Source organism: Phascolarctos cinereus, unplaced genomic scaffold, assembly GCF_003287225.1.
Source record: "Phascolarctos cinereus isolate Bilbo 61053 unplaced genomic scaffold, phaCin_HiC Scaffold_5;HRSCAF=322, whole genome shotgun sequence".
Classification (NCBI taxonomy): domain Eukaryota; kingdom Metazoa; phylum Chordata; class Mammalia; order Diprotodontia; family Phascolarctidae; genus Phascolarctos; species Phascolarctos cinereus.
In genome coordinates, this window is record NW_027555958.1 from 3984540 (window position 1) to 3999166 (window position 14627).

Sequence of the window (14627 nt, forward strand, 5' to 3'; positions counted from 1 at the left end):
AAACGCCTCCTTTCTGTGTTGTATCCCAAGACTGTGGGGCTTAGGCCCTGAGTCCAGAAGGCTAATCCATTCTTCTGCCCTTTCCCTGAAGGCTGTGTTGTGACTTGTGATGAATCAGCCGTGGACCTCACTGTGTTTGGCTAGCATTATTCTCTTCATCTTACCCCCAGTTTAGGAACACAGAAGGTGATACAGACTAGTCTGGAAGTTTAAAGAGAAGGACTTCATTAATGAATTAATTAAATCTGACCCACCTTTCTTTTGACTGGTTAAGTCTGAATGGACAGTCGATTTCACCTGATCAGAGAATATTACTGTATGGCATGAAGAGTGTGTGTGTGTGTGTGCGTGCACGTGTCAGCATGTACATGTGCACATTAGTGTATGTGTGCTCATGTGCGCACATGCGTGTGTGTGTTCCCAGAGGGTTGGCAGGTCACTCGGTCATTAGGATGCTGCTTCCTCTTCAGTGCTGGGGGGTGGCACTGATGCAGGGCTGGAGAGGCCAGAGACAAGAAGCCGAGTCCACTCCGTCATCAGTGCTAATAAAGGGTCGAGGCTCATTGGGAACTGAGAGATCCTGGTGCCCCCTGGGAAGGCCTCCCGCCTTCCTGTCGTGAAGGTGTTTCCAGGTGGGAGTTGGAATTGGTGTGACCCTTTCCTCAGGAGGCCGAGGGGGCTGACTTTGAAGTAAAGAGACAGGGATTCCTGCTCAGGCCGTGTGAGACGTGGATCTTAGAAGATGCGTTTAAAATGGCGGCCTGTCCCAGCACTGCTTCTTGTCCTTGGCTCCTTGGGAGCATTCTGTAGAAATCAGGTGTGGGATCTGGGCCCCTGGGCCCTGCCTCCTTCCCTTCCTCCTTCTCTAGGCCCCACCCGGGCCTCCCTCTGACGCTTCTGCTCTGTTCTAGACTCCGCGTGCAGCAGCGCCCCCGGATCAGGACCCAGCTCCCCCAACAACAGCTCCAACAACGTCAGTGCCGAGAACGGGCTCGCCGCCTCAGTCGCCAGCCTCCAGGCAGAGGTCAGTGCCCTCTCGCTGTTTCTCAGCGGGGGAGCCCAGGCAGTCGTGGGGCTTTCCACGAGAGGTCCCCTGAGGTACACGGCCTTTGGAGCTACGAGGAATAAGCCCAGTGCTAGGGAAAAAGAGAAAAGGACCTTTTCTGCCCTTTGCAAATACACAGATACCAGGCTCAATGCTTCCTTGTCCGCTTTAATCATGTGCTTTTTCTTTAAAACAAACAAAACTGAATACGGGCAGGCTTGGAAACGAAGGCTGGGCCTGCTGATGAGAACACGCATCTGCTCAGGACTAAGGTTTGGATCTAGATGACGCCTTAGGGAACCTCTGATTAACCCCCCTCATCTTTACAGAGGAGGAAACTGAGGTGCAGGGAGCAGCAAAGGGGCTTTGGTGACCAGCAGGCCATTGTGCCCATTTTACAGACGAGGAGACTGAGGCCTGGAGGGCATTGGAATGTGGAATCAGAGGACCTAGGTTCGAACCTGGTTTTGCCGCTTACACCCTAGCCAGCTTCAGTCAAGTCTTTTCCCCTCCTCTGAGGAATGAGAGAGAGGACCCTCCTGTGCACCCCAAAAATGCATCTGGCCTGCCCGAGGCCTCCCTGCATATACCCCAGCCACAAACTTCGCCAAGACTCTTGGCCGGCAGGGGTGGTCTCATTTTCTTCCCTCTCCCAGCCCTGCCTTTTTTCCTTTTCTTTCATCATTGGCCCTCTTCTTCCTTTTCTTCATCATCCTTTCTTTCTCCCCCTTCCCGTCTCTCTCCTCCTCCCTCTCCTCCTCCTTCTCCTCTTCCTCCTCTCTGGCTTTTGCTTGGTGCTGTACAACTTTCAAAGGCCTTTCCCCGGCCTCCTTCAGCTTGGTCTCCCCAGAGCCCTGTAGGGTAGGAAGGGGGAATTCTGGGATCCCCATTTTAGGAGGGGCCACTGAGTTTCAGAGAGGTTGTGAGTTATCCAGGGTCATACACCCAGTGAGGGTCAGGTCCAGGTCCTGAAGAGAGCCTCTCCTGGTGAGCGCTCAGCATTTAGGGTTACGGTTGGCGGCTGATTAATTAATCACATGGTTTGCCCAAGTTTTGTGGAGTGTAGCCTGGGCTGGCCATTCCCAGAAGTCATCTCGCCTGGCCCAAACCTGAGTAAGAATGAAGGAGTCATCAACACTCCCTGGGAGCCATGCCACAGCCTGGGGCTATCCCTAAAACTCCCTCTCTGGTATCCTTGGGAAGCATCCATCCAATCTGTGCTTGCACACCTCCTCTACTCACCACCTCCCAAGGCCTCCCATTCCATTTACATTGCCCTGTAAGCTCTAAGATGATTGCTTTCACCCAGGAATGATACTCTGGAGGCTGTTCAAGAGCAGAGATGCCCCCTGGCACAGTGATGCCCCTCCTGGGCTCCTCTTAGGAAGGTGACCAGCCCAGCAGATTCTGGGGCCCTTGTGGGAGGGAGGGTGCTTGGCTTAGAAAGCAGGAGAACTGAGGGGCCCCCAATTTGGGCTGTGACGGAGCCCTCAGGGGAGCTGAGGCGCGTGAGTGCTTGCAGACATTCCCAACACGACTCAGGTCGCTGAGGCCTGTTTGCCTGTAATGGGGAGTCACGCAGCTTAATTGGCTGATCTTAGGCTCACTCTTTATGCATGATTTTTCTGGGGTTTGTTTTCCTTTTAGCAGGAACTTCTGTCTAGGAAATTGCCTTCCAAACAATCATTCTAAGCATCCTGACCAATTGTGTGCAGGTGTAAAGCTGAAGATTTTTAGGGCAATTTCTCAGGGTTAGAATACACTGTGCCTCTCTGCAGAAGAAATGAAAAATATCATTTTCCATTTTATTCTCCCAGCATGGGGGAAAAAGCCTAGAAGGGGCTGGTTTTTGAACATCAGAGGAAATTCAGACATATGTAGAAAGGGGCCCCCCGAGAGACACTGCAGAATGGGGACGTGCCAGCATCAGCAGTCGTCGGCCCTCCTTCCACAAAGTTGGAGGAAGGGCTCCCTCCCAGGCCGTGAACACTTCCCCATTGGATGCAGTGATTGGACAGAGCCTTCCGCTCCAGAATCTGTGTCCCCAGAAATGAAGTGGCAGGCACCCCGAATGGTGCATGCATCCAGAGGTGGCTCCCATCCTAAGAACGTTTGTACCCAGAGTGCAGCCGGAGTGAATGGAAAGAGTGCTTGGCCATTTTCCACAGCTAGCTGGCCTTCAGGGCCCTGGAGCCTTGGGTGCATTTGTGTGCCTGCCCCACGGCCCGTGGGTCATCGATAAAGGAGAGGTCCAGCCCCTGTGAGAGCCTGACTGCCTTGTGCCTCCTGAGAAACGCCAGCGAAAGGCCTTCAGTAGGGAAGGGGGAGGGTCTCATCTTGACCTCATGCTTTGGACGTGGACATTGTGTGAAGGGTGCCTGTGGGGTCAGAGGGAACATCCAGTGAGCCCACAGGGTGGCTGGGGCCAGTGACTGCCTTTCTCACTTGCCATATAGAACTTCTAAAGGTCTTTGTAAAAAGAGTCAACAAGAGGGCTGCCCGCCTCTGGGTTGGCAGCTGCCTCCGGGCTGTCCCTGGCCACGGGCTCCTCCAGGTGTGACCGCAGCCCCACCGCTTTGAGGGTCTTACCCCATGAGGAAGTTGGCTGCTTTCTCTTTTTCACAGTAGCTTGATCTTTTTACGAGCTCCGCTCTGTGCCCATGGTCCTGCCCTGTGGGGCTGCTCCCTCTCCAGGTGACAGCCTTTTCCCTCCTTGGGTTGCCATCATACCCCCTGCCACACCCTGCACATTATCTTTCCTTCAGGGCAGACATCCTGGCTGCCTTCCTCTGCCGGCTCCCCCACTTATCTCTGTCCTTGACCTGGGCTGCCCTCCCCAGGCCTGTGGGACCTTCGTGACCTCCGCCAGTTTGCCTTGGCCTGTTCTATGAGCTGCCACCCAGGGGTCCTTGAGAGGGTCACCCTGCCCACCGCACACCCTGCTGGCTTCTCTGGTGAAGGCTACCCTTGGCACTGCTGCAGAGGCTTCAGTGACTGCCGTGGGGATGCCAGCCTGGACCTCGAGTGGGATTCTTCACCCCGTGGCCAGAAGGCATTTCTGAGAACAGCCATGTCTCTTCACATCTCTATCATCAGCTTCCTTTGTGAGTCCTGGGCAGTTCATTGTCTTCCGCATTATGAACGTTCTGAGGAGAGGCCCCAGCAGCCACCTGGTTGTCCGAGACCCATGGGCTGAGGGCCTGGCGGAGGGGCCCCAGCCTCTGAGTCTGCGCCTGCGGAGAAAGGAGGTTGGCCCCAGAGCCTCTGCTCCAGTCCATCCTCCTCCCGGCACGTCCTCAACAGCCTTGGCAGTCGCTTGACCATCCTCGGACCTGTTTCCTCCTTTGTGAAGTGAGGGGGCCTGGACCGGGAGGCCTCTTGGGGTGCTCCTGTTCTAACGCTGTGATCCCGTGGTCTCCATATCAGGAGGCCCCCCCCAACCACCGCCACTCTCACAGTGGATTTCTCTCTTCTCTTCAGGAAACAAACCCACCCCCTCCCCAGGAAAAATAGCCATACCCCCTCCTGAGGCCAGCAGGCAGTGCAAAGGCTTATCCTAGTCATTTCTCTGTCTCCCCCCTCCCAGTTACATACGCTGTCTCACACACATGCATACTCACATACATGCATACTGTCTCACACATGCACACTCACACATGCACACTCATACACACATGCTCTCTCACACATGCATACACTCACATTCACACACTCATACACTCTTCCACACACACACACACACACACACACACACGTATGCACTGTCTTAGGTGTGTGGCTCACCTTCTGCTTCCCACATGGCCTCACATGTTGGCATCTCGGTGTTGGACCTCGAGGTCAACACGCAGGAAGACTCAGTTGTAATCACATCTCAGTCACTTACCAGCTGGGTGACCCCAGGCAATTCCCGTCATCATTCTCAGCCTCAGTTTTCTCATCTGTAAAATGGGGGTAACCATAGAACCTGCCACATCAGGTTGCTAGATGTAAATCCATGTAAAACGCGGTTGCAGGGAGTCCCTGATAGTATCTGGCGAATCCTTGATTTCCTGGGGGTGGGGGTGGGGGCAGGGCAAGGTCCTCACTTGGAGGTATTCCTGATTCCTAGGCAGAGACTCAACCCCAGTGCTCTGGGGGCCTGAGTCGGGCACTCTGGGAAATCAGCCTCTTTGATCAGTGTTGATTGTTTGATAACTGGCCCTTGGTGCGTTTTCCCCCGGTGGCCTGAGCACACTCAGAGTGACCCGGGCCAGGTCTGGGTCCTGCCTCACTTCTGACACCCACCTTCTACGCCTTTTTCAGACCAACCTGGCTCATCGACTGGTGACCCGCGAAGGCTCCGTGACGCAGCTGCCCCTCTACACGTCGCCCTCCCTGCCCAATATCACACTAGGCCTGCCTGCCACCGGCCCTTCGAGCGTAAGGATGGCAGGCTCAGGGGGCAGGAGCGGGGGTGGCTAGTCCCTCTGGGGCTCTTGGCATAAGTAACCCGTCCCATGTCCCTCTCTGCCAGGGGGCATCTGGACAGCAGGAGGCCGAGCGGCTCGCGATCCCGGCCCTCCAGCAGCGCATCTCCCTCTTCCCTGGCACCCACCTCACTCCCTACTTGAGCACTACGGCTGCCACGCTGGACAGGGATGGGACCAGCACGCACAACCCTCTTCTGCAACACATGGTGCTCCTGGAGCAGCCGGCGGCCCAGGCGCCCTTAGTCACAGGTGAGTGTGATGGTGGAGCCCAACTTGGCACTCCTGGCTGGCCCACATTCTAGAGCCGGAGCAGGGGCAGAGCCCGCGTTGGTGCTCCTGATTAGTCTGTGCTCTAGAGCCGGAGCAAGGGCGGAGCCCGCCTCAGCGCTCCTGGCTGGCCCACGTTCTAGAGCTGGGCACATTTAGGAGTCACCCACGTGGAGCAGGAGGAGCACAGCGTGTGGGGTTGGGAGGACTTCCATGGGATCCTGCCTGCCCTTAAGGGGCTTTTCCTTCCATTCAGCAGGATCTAGAAGGTGAAGACCATCCCGTCAGTGCTGGAGTCTGAGGGCACAGGAGGGCACAGCCCACTCGTGGCTCTGGGCAGACCTCAGGCTGGCATTCTTTCCCTATCTTTTTCTAAACATCGTGCACAGAGCGCTGGGCCTGGGGTCAGGAGAACCTGAGTTCGAATCCAGCCTCAGATACTTACTAGCCATGTGACCATGGGCAACTCATTTCACTGCTGCTTGCCTCAGTTTCCCCAACTGTAAAATGGCCATCAGAGCAGCATCTCCCTCCCAGAGGGGATCCAGGGAGATAGTAATTGTAGTGTTTAGCACAGAGCCTGGCACCTAGTAAGCCTCTAGAAGTGTTAGCTGATGATAAAGGTTCCTGATTTCCCTCTGCCAGGGACACCATCCCCTACAGCTCGGCTCATCCTACAGGGCAGCAGCACTGTGTGAGCGGCAGCTTGCTCCCAGCCCATCTGTTGGGAAGTGGGCATCGTGCCCCTTATCTGTCAGTGGGTCCCTAGCACTGCTGTCCATCAGCCAGCACCTATGGTCCCCAGAGCTGGGGTGGGCTGGGGACATGACGGGGGGAGGAAGGAGCTTCCGATCTGAGGCCACAGAGAGTCACAGTGCACCGTAGAAAGGGAAGGACCCGCTCAAGGGGCTGTGGGGGAGCTGGAGGCTGAGTTCGTGTCTGGCCAGAAGGCCCAGCAAACAGTCCACAGAGGCTGCTCTTCCTCTGCGGCGTGAGTGGGATGGGTGGGACCGCTGCCATCCTAGAGAGAGGCCACCTTGGCTGAATGTGGTTAGGAAACACATGGGTGCTCTTTGAGGCAGAGGCCAGCCTGAAGCCAGGGACGCCAGCTGGGCAAAGGTGGGACCCCCAGCCTGCCCATGGGGGGTCTTTGCTGTATCCTAGACGTGATCGTAGAGGTGCCCCTCGGGGTCACCGGGAGCGTCTGCCTCCTCGGTCCCCCCGACACTAAAGGGTGAGACCAAAAAAGCCCTCTTGGGAGCGTGTGGGAAGCTCAAGGAAGGCCTTGACCCGATGGGGGCTTGTGGAGGGCAGGCTCGGTGCAGACGACCACCAGACCTCCTAGATGCCATACTTGCTTTAGGGTCCGGGGCTTCCCGGCTGAGGGCAGCAGCCCTACTGTGTACTGCCTGGGTCAGAGCCCTTCTAGACAATGGTGTTCAGCTTAGGAAGGTCATTGAAGACCTTCAGTCAGTGCTGTAGGAGGGTCATTGGAAAGAACTCGGGGACTGGGTACGGGATGGCGTCACATAGAAAATGAATTTGCTTCTTTCTGTCGGACCCCAGAGTGCAGAGTTAGAAGCTGTGGGTGGACATTGCAGAGACCAGTTGATGATAGATGTGTTGGGAAAAGCAACCAGCAATTCGAGCTGGGGATGGAGGTCTCCCTCGTTGGGAATCTTAGTGCTGCAGGTGCACGTGGCCTGTGTGGCCTGGGCTGCACCCCTCCCAGCTATGAGAGCACCTGCGCACAGTCAGCCTACCTCTCCCAGCTCCGAGATCACCTGCGCACAGTCAGCCCCCTCCCAGCTCGCTGGCATCTTGGGGGAGCCGAGTAAACAATGCAGATGTCTTTGAAGCCTCAAAAATAAGGACTCTTGTGCCGAGCAGTGGCCTGGCCCCCTTCCCCAAGCCCTGGCCCACGCAGAAGGGCCCCCATGATCAGACTGGGCACTTCGCTGGGCCCAGTGACATAAGGGGGCCTCTCGCTGTCCCCCCCACCACTGCAGCGGTCCTACTGGAAGCACAGCGGCCTTCTGCTTCCTGTCTTCACCTTTAGAGTGAATGGGGGAAGGGGGAAGGGAGATTTTCAGGTGTGAAGCTCCCTCCGCCCGTGCTGTTCCGGTTGCCTGAGGCACACTCAGACTCTGACCTTCCCAGGTTCATGGAGGTAGCACCCCCTGATGCCGTGGCCGGCCAGCCCTGGTGTCCACTCCATGGTGCCTTTCTGGACCATCCAAGATTAGTATTGGCTTTCACACCCTGTCCCATTTTATACTCGGTCCCAGGGGTGTTTCCCCACCTCACCCTCTAGCGACCAAGTGCCCTAGTCCCTGCCCCCATGTGGCTTACATTCTCCCGGCCACCAAAAACAGAGTCATAGAAATGCTAGATGGTCACGGCCAGAGAGAGGTGGCCCATGTGGACAAACTTCGCCGTGGAAGGCGATGGAGACACCCCACTTGGCCTGCTTCCATCAGCGTTGGCATTTCCATTATCTGAGCCCCGGATTCGGGGTTCTCTGCTCAGGAAGGGCAGTGGCCGGGGGCTACTCGACCTGCTTCACGTGTGCTGTGTGTGTAGGAGGGGGCGGGGCACGGGCCGGCGATGCATCAAAGCCGTGCCCCGCAGCCCAGGGCGTCTCGAGTGGGGAGGGCCGCACCGCCACCGCCTTCTCCCTCTGCTCGTTTCTCCTCCGCGCTACCCTCAGACTGGTGTCTTTCAGGCCTGGGGGCGCTGCCCCTCCACGCACAGTCCCTGGTGGGCGCAGACCGGCTGTCCCCCTCGATCCACAAGCTGCGGCAGCACCGGCCCTTGGGGCGCACGCAGTCGGCCCCCCTGCCCCAGAACACACAGGCCCTGCAGCACCTCGTCATCCAGCAGCAGCACCAGCAGTTCCTGGAGAAACACAAGCAGCAGTTCCAGCAGCAGCAGATGCACCTGAACAAGGTAGGAGCTGGGGCAGCCTCTCCCGGGGGAGCCGGGCCGGGGTGCGGGGCGGTCCGTGGGGGGCGGGCGGGCGAGGCTGGTGCCGGACATCGACGACGAAGCCAACAACGGTGATGACGACCGCGGCGGTGGCTCACGTTTACAGAAGGCCGTGAGCTTTGCGGCTCGACAGATATCGTCTGATTTAAATGTCACAGTGCCTCTGTTTGGAAGGTGCTGTCATGATCCCCGTTTTACAGATGAGAATACAGAGGCTGAGAGGGTGACCCTTAGCCAGTGATTACCTGAGGCACTGTTTGAATTCAGAGCCTTCGGGTTCCAGGTCCTGCCCTCGCCCCACTGGGACGTGGAACCTCCGTCCATCAGCAGTTGTGCCTCAAGGTCTGCTGTGTGGCACGAGGCCTCCGTCCATCAGCAGTTGTGCCTCAAGGGCCTACTATGTGGCACCAGGCCTCCGTCCATCAGCAATTGTGCCTCAGGGGCCTACTGTGTGGTACTAGGCTTCCGTCCATCAGCAGTTGTGCCTCAAGGGCCTACTGTGTGGTACTAGGCTTCCGTCCATCAGCAGTTGTGCTTCAAGGCCTACTGTGTGGCAGATCCTTTTCCTGGCCTGGCGTGAACTCCATCACGACACGCAGAAAGCATCGACACAGCCTCGTCCCCTCTGTCCGCATCTAAAAAACCCCGATTTGCTTGGTGAAGACGTGTTCTTGGTCCCAGGGGCCTCTGCCCTTTGCTAACCGCCTCTCTGTCAGATCATGCGGATTGAATTTCAGTTCTGAGTTTGCCTTGGTTGAACAAAACAAAATGCGGAAGCAGTTGATCAACAGGCATTTATTAAACACCTACTGGGTGCCTGGCACTGTGCTAAGTACTTGGGGTACAAAGACAAAAACAGAACAGACGGTCTCTGCCCTTAAGGAGTTTATGTTCTGTTTGCTCAGAATTGAATCAGTCAACCAATAAGCATTTCTTAAGTGCCAGCTGTATACCAGGTGCTGTGCTCAGTCTGGAGATACAGAGATGAAAATGTGCCCTTTCCAGAGGTTACTCATCGGACCCTCACCAGAACCCTGGGATTTCACAGATGAGGAGATGAAGGCAGACAGAAGTTCAGTGACTCACCCAGGGTCTCACAGCACGTCAATGGCTGAGGCTCCTGACTCCAGGCCCAGCCCTCCATCTACTGCCTCAGTTCTTTCAAAGCACGTTCTAAATTGGGGTTTAGGGCTGGAGGGGCCTGCAGAAAGAGCCCCTAGGCCCAATGCATCCATGTCAAGCTGAACAAACGGGCCCAGAAAGGTCGGTTGGCTTGTTGCCTGAGTAGTTGGGGGCTGGCCTGGATGGGATTGGAACCCAAGTCCTGGGAGCCCTGAGCCAGAGCCTCTCCCACCACAGCCCTGTATCTGCCAGGGTGTGAACACCACCCTCCCACCCCAAGGCCTCAGGGTGGGCCGCAGAGACACAAGGCACTGAAAGGGTCCCAGGCCACGTTTCCAAGAGTGGCCGGGGGAGGGGGGGAAGGGAAGGGGAGGACCTTGTGCTGCTGAGCTAAAGCGAACCTCCCCCCTCCCCCCCACTGCTGCCCAGCGTGCCCCGCCTCCACCTCAGGGGCTGTGCCGTCTGTTGGTACCCCATCTCCCACCAGAGTTCACCCTTGAAATAGATGCCCATTTGTTTTGATGGGAATGTTTTAGAGAAATCCGGCCAAGAGGCGGCTCATTCCACCTCTGTTGTCAGCCCTTTGGTTTCCATAGCAGCAGAGAATCTCAAGGAATCTTAGAGGCAATCAAGCTCAGCCCTTTCCTCCTCTTCCCCCCACTCCTGTTTGAAAGATAGAGAAACCAAGGCGCACAGAGTGGGTCACAAGCTTGGGAATTTAGAACTGGGAGGGACCCTAGGGTCCTCCAATCAGCCTCCATCTTTGACAGTCACGGGAAACGAGGCCCAGAGAGGCTGGTAGTGAGTGGCTGGTCCAGGAGTTGAGCCCAGGCCCAGAGCCTCCCCCATGCTTGGGGAGCGCCTGCCGCCAGCGCACACCAAGCCCTGGGCAGTGGGCCCTTCCATCGTCTCAAAACCTTCACGTTAAACATCCCAGTGAAGTATTTCTCAGGCCGCGATCTGATTGCGAAGTGACATCTGGCACTGGGGTTTGGCCCAGGCTGGGCTCCTGTTTGAAGAAAACCACCATGTTTCCTTGGGTTTTCTTTAATCCTGTACAGAGCAGCCCCTCCTGCTAACACCCCTGGCGGTGTCTACTCTAAGACAGAAAATCACTGTGGCTTCATTTGGGGAAGGCCTGGGAGGGGCTGTGCCCAGGGCTGCTGAAGAGTGAGGCCACCTTGGAGGTCAAAGGGTTTGCCCTGACCTGGGCAGCCTGACTACCCGAGCCCCTGGTGTGTCCCCCTGGCCCTAGGCTCCACTCAGGACCCTGTGTTCAGGACAGCTCCCTCTGTGGGTGTCCTTTCAGGCTGGGCCATGGGGGTGGGGGGAGTCCTTGTGCTCCCTTCCCCTGCCCCCCCATGTCTCCCTCCTCCCCTCCCCGGCCCCCTCCTGCCCCCCATGTCCCCCTCCTCCCCTCCTCTGCACCTCCATGGCCCCCTCCTCCCCTCCCCTGTGCCCCAATGTCCCCCTCCTCTCCTCCCCTCTACCCCCATGACCCCTCCTCCCCTCCCCTGTCCCCCATGGTCCCTCCTGTCCCCCCCATGGCCTCCTCCTCCCCTCCCCTGTGCCCCCCATGGCCCCCTCCTGTCCCCCCAAGACCCCTTCTCCCCTCCCCATGCCCCCCCATGGCCTCCCTCCCTCCCCGGTCAGCCAGCAGAGGTCTCAGAAGCCATCCCTTTGCCCTCAGAGCCTCCGCCCAGGTCAAGAACAAGTGTTCATTCATCACTTTCCATAGGCTGATTTGTGAGGTAGTGAGATCCCTATCACTAGAGGTCTGCGTGCAGAGGCTAAGTGACCTTAGCCAAGAACCTACTCAAATGCAGCTTGAGCCAGGTGATGCCTCGGGTCCCACCAGCTGTGAGACTCCGCCCCTCAGATCTCAGAACCAGAGCCATGAGCAGTCAGTGGTGGGCTGCCCATTTGGACAGCGTTCTGTAGCGTGCTCCAGCTGCGGGGCTGTCAGACCAGGCGCGCTGGTGTCCCTGGCGGGCTGACCACCCGTCTCCTCACCGGGCGGCTCCGCGTGGAGGGCTCATCAGAGAAGAGTGTGGATGACGCAGGTTCTTGTGCCCACGCCCTCTGACAAGACGAGGCAGGCATCTGGCATGGGGGCAGGGAGCAGGGGCATGAGTGGGAAGGTTCCATGGCCCTCAGACACCTGGAGCTTCTCAGCCTCCAAGCTGCATGGGATCGTCTTCAGTCCGTGGGGCATCGAGGCAGGAGGGCTGGGGTCATGCCCACATGGAGCCGTCTCTGCCCTCTCCCTGGTCCACAGTGGACAAAGAAACCTCGTGGACGGCCTTCACTATCGGAGGAACCCAGGGGAGCCCCCCAGCGAGTCCAGAGGCAGGGTCAAAAGAGCCCAGAGACGCGGGTTCACCTTTGCCTCTGTCACTTGCTACCTCAGTGGTCTTTTCATGCCCACCACCTGTCCTCAGTTTTCTCCTCTGCAGAACAAGGGGCCTCTTCCCAGCTCTGGCTTCAGCACAGGGGGCTGTGCCACACGTCCACTGCCCTCCATCCCGGGCTCCTGGGACCTGAGCTCTGGGGCATCCTAGAAGGAAGAGAGGAGGACGTTAGCTGTGACGCTGGGGGTAGCCGGGGGGACGGGGTGTGTGCCCCGGGCAGGCTTGTGGCACAGGTGGGAAGGGGCCTGGCAGGCTTCCTGCTGAGGGCTCGCGTTCATGTGTGCACATGGGTGTGATGTGTGCTTGTATGTTCCTTGTAAGCGTGCATGTATTTGTATGAGTGCATGTGTGTTTGTGCTCCCATGCACACACGTGGGGTGTGTGCTTATATGTTCCTTGTAAGCGTGCATGTATTTGTATGAGTGCGTGTGTGTTTGTGCATGTGTGCTCCCATGTGCGTGTGTGTGCTCTCGTGTACACACGTGTGATGTGCTTGTATGTTCCTTGTGGGTGCGTGTATATATTTGTGTGAGTGCATATGTGTGTGCGTGCTCCCATGTGCATACACACACACGAGCCGTGGTCGCCAGGCGCCATCGGCTTGGCGGTTGTCTCATCATTATCACCATCACTAACGGCAGCCCCTGGAATGCAGCTCTGGGTTCCCGTCTCTAACCTGTTCCGCTCCCCCGCATGCTCGCAGATGCTCCCAAAGCCCGCTGAGCCGGCCCGCCAGCATGAGAGCCACCCAGAGGAGACGGAGGAGGAGCTGCGGGAGCACCAGGCCCTGCTGGAGGAGCCGTACCCCGAGCGGCTGCCCGGCCACAAGGAGGCCGTGCAGGTCAAGCAGGAGCCCATCGAGAGCGATGGCGAGGACGCCGAGGCGCCAGCCCACGAGGCCGAGCCTGGCCAGCGGCAGGCAGAGCAGGAGCTGCTCTTCCGCCAGGTGATGGGGTCTGGGCGGCCTCCTGGGATGGGGGGTGGCCCTCGAGCGTGAGCCATGGCTGACCCCCAGCTGCAGGCCCCTGGTCCTGCCTGGTGATGTGAAATAATCTTAGGTTAGAAGGGGCCTTTGAGGCCTCGCGGTCCTGCACTCCACACCTTTGTAGGGCAGGAGGAAGCTGAATCTGGGGGGCAGCGTGTGGAAATGCATCCTGCTGCTGAATTCAGGAGGCCGGACAAGAGTGGGAAGGATCCTGGCGGGAGCCCAGGGCCGGGGGTTTGCATCAAATCCTGAAAATGAGGGGTCAGACTGAACGACCTCAGAGGTCATAAGGCACTTAACCCTGCAGGGCCTCAGTCTCCTGATCTGCAAAATGAGGGGTTTGGCCTACATGGCCTCTGAGTTTCCTACAGACTCTGGCTCTGTGGGGTCAACCGACCCCTCCCAAGCCTTCTGAGAGCAGGGAGTCCAGCGATGCCCTGGCTGGTGCAGAGGCCACGGCCAGCACCAGGCCCTGCCCTGAGCCAGAGACTGGCTATCGGGCCCCGTGCGCCGAGAGCACGGGCAGGGCCTGGGGATGGTCCTGGGGTCAGGAGCTCCCCTTTCCAGGTGGTCTGTGCGCCCACCCGCGTAGCACCACCATGTAGAATTATGGGGCACGTGCCCCTTCCCCTGCCCGAGGACAGCAGCTCCGCTGACCGGGCCCTCTCCGCCCTTTCTCCTGTCCACAGCAAGCCCTTCTGCTTGAACAGCAGCGCATCCATCAGCTGAGAAACTACCAGGCCTCGATGGAGGCCGCGGGCATCCCCGTCTCCTTTGGCGGCCACCGGCCCCTGTCCCGAGCACAGTCGTCCCCCGCGTCGGCCACTTTCCCCATGTCTGTGCAGGAGCCCCCCGCGAAGCCAAGATTCACGACAGGTGAGGGGCTGGAGCACCGGGGGGAAGGCGTAGAGGCAGTGCCAAGGGCGGCCTCCTGTGCCCAGGCTGGGCCTCCTGCCCTGTGTGGCAAAGGGATTCTCTTGGACCAGTGCCCTCTGAGCGCTTCCCCTGCACAAGGCCCTGTACGTGTCACCACTTAAGATAGGAACCGGTCCCTGCCCCAGGAGCTCACATGGGAGACCAAGGACTCTAGAGAAACCCAAGGCAGGCGGGCACCGGAAGAGGGAGGGTTCTGGGGTGGGAGGGGGCTGAAGGGACGTGTCCAGAACTGTGGCCTGGAGGAAGGCCAAGCTGAGGCGGGGGTGGCGACAGCCATTGGTGGCTCCTGAGCAGGGCAGGAGCCAGGCCGGAGGAGAGAAGCCCGGAGGGCTCCTTCCTCATGATGCACAAGCAGTGAGCGGCCCACTGGCCTTGTATGAATAGTCTGCCTCCAGCTGGGGTCA

At 58.3% G+C, this 14627-nt stretch overlaps 1 protein-coding gene across 3 annotated transcripts in view; it reads left to right on the forward strand.

Annotated features, from left to right (window-relative positions):
- The window catches only part of HDAC4 (histone deacetylase 4), a 290128-nt gene that overhangs the window by 218427 nt on the left and 57074 nt on the right, over positions 1–14627 (forward strand). For all 3 annotated transcript variants that reach the window (XM_078154602.1, XM_078154603.1, XM_078154604.1), the window contains 6 exons: positions 912–1024; positions 5348–5464; positions 5559–5763; positions 8507–8730; positions 13006–13248; positions 13977–14163. In XM_078154602.1, the coding sequence (XP_078010728.1) occupies positions 912–1024; positions 5348–5464; positions 5559–5763; positions 8507–8730; positions 13006–13248; positions 13977–14163 (1089 nt within the window). The remainder of the gene's footprint in view (positions 1–911; positions 1025–5347; positions 5465–5558; positions 5764–8506; positions 8731–13005; positions 13249–13976; positions 14164–14627) is intronic.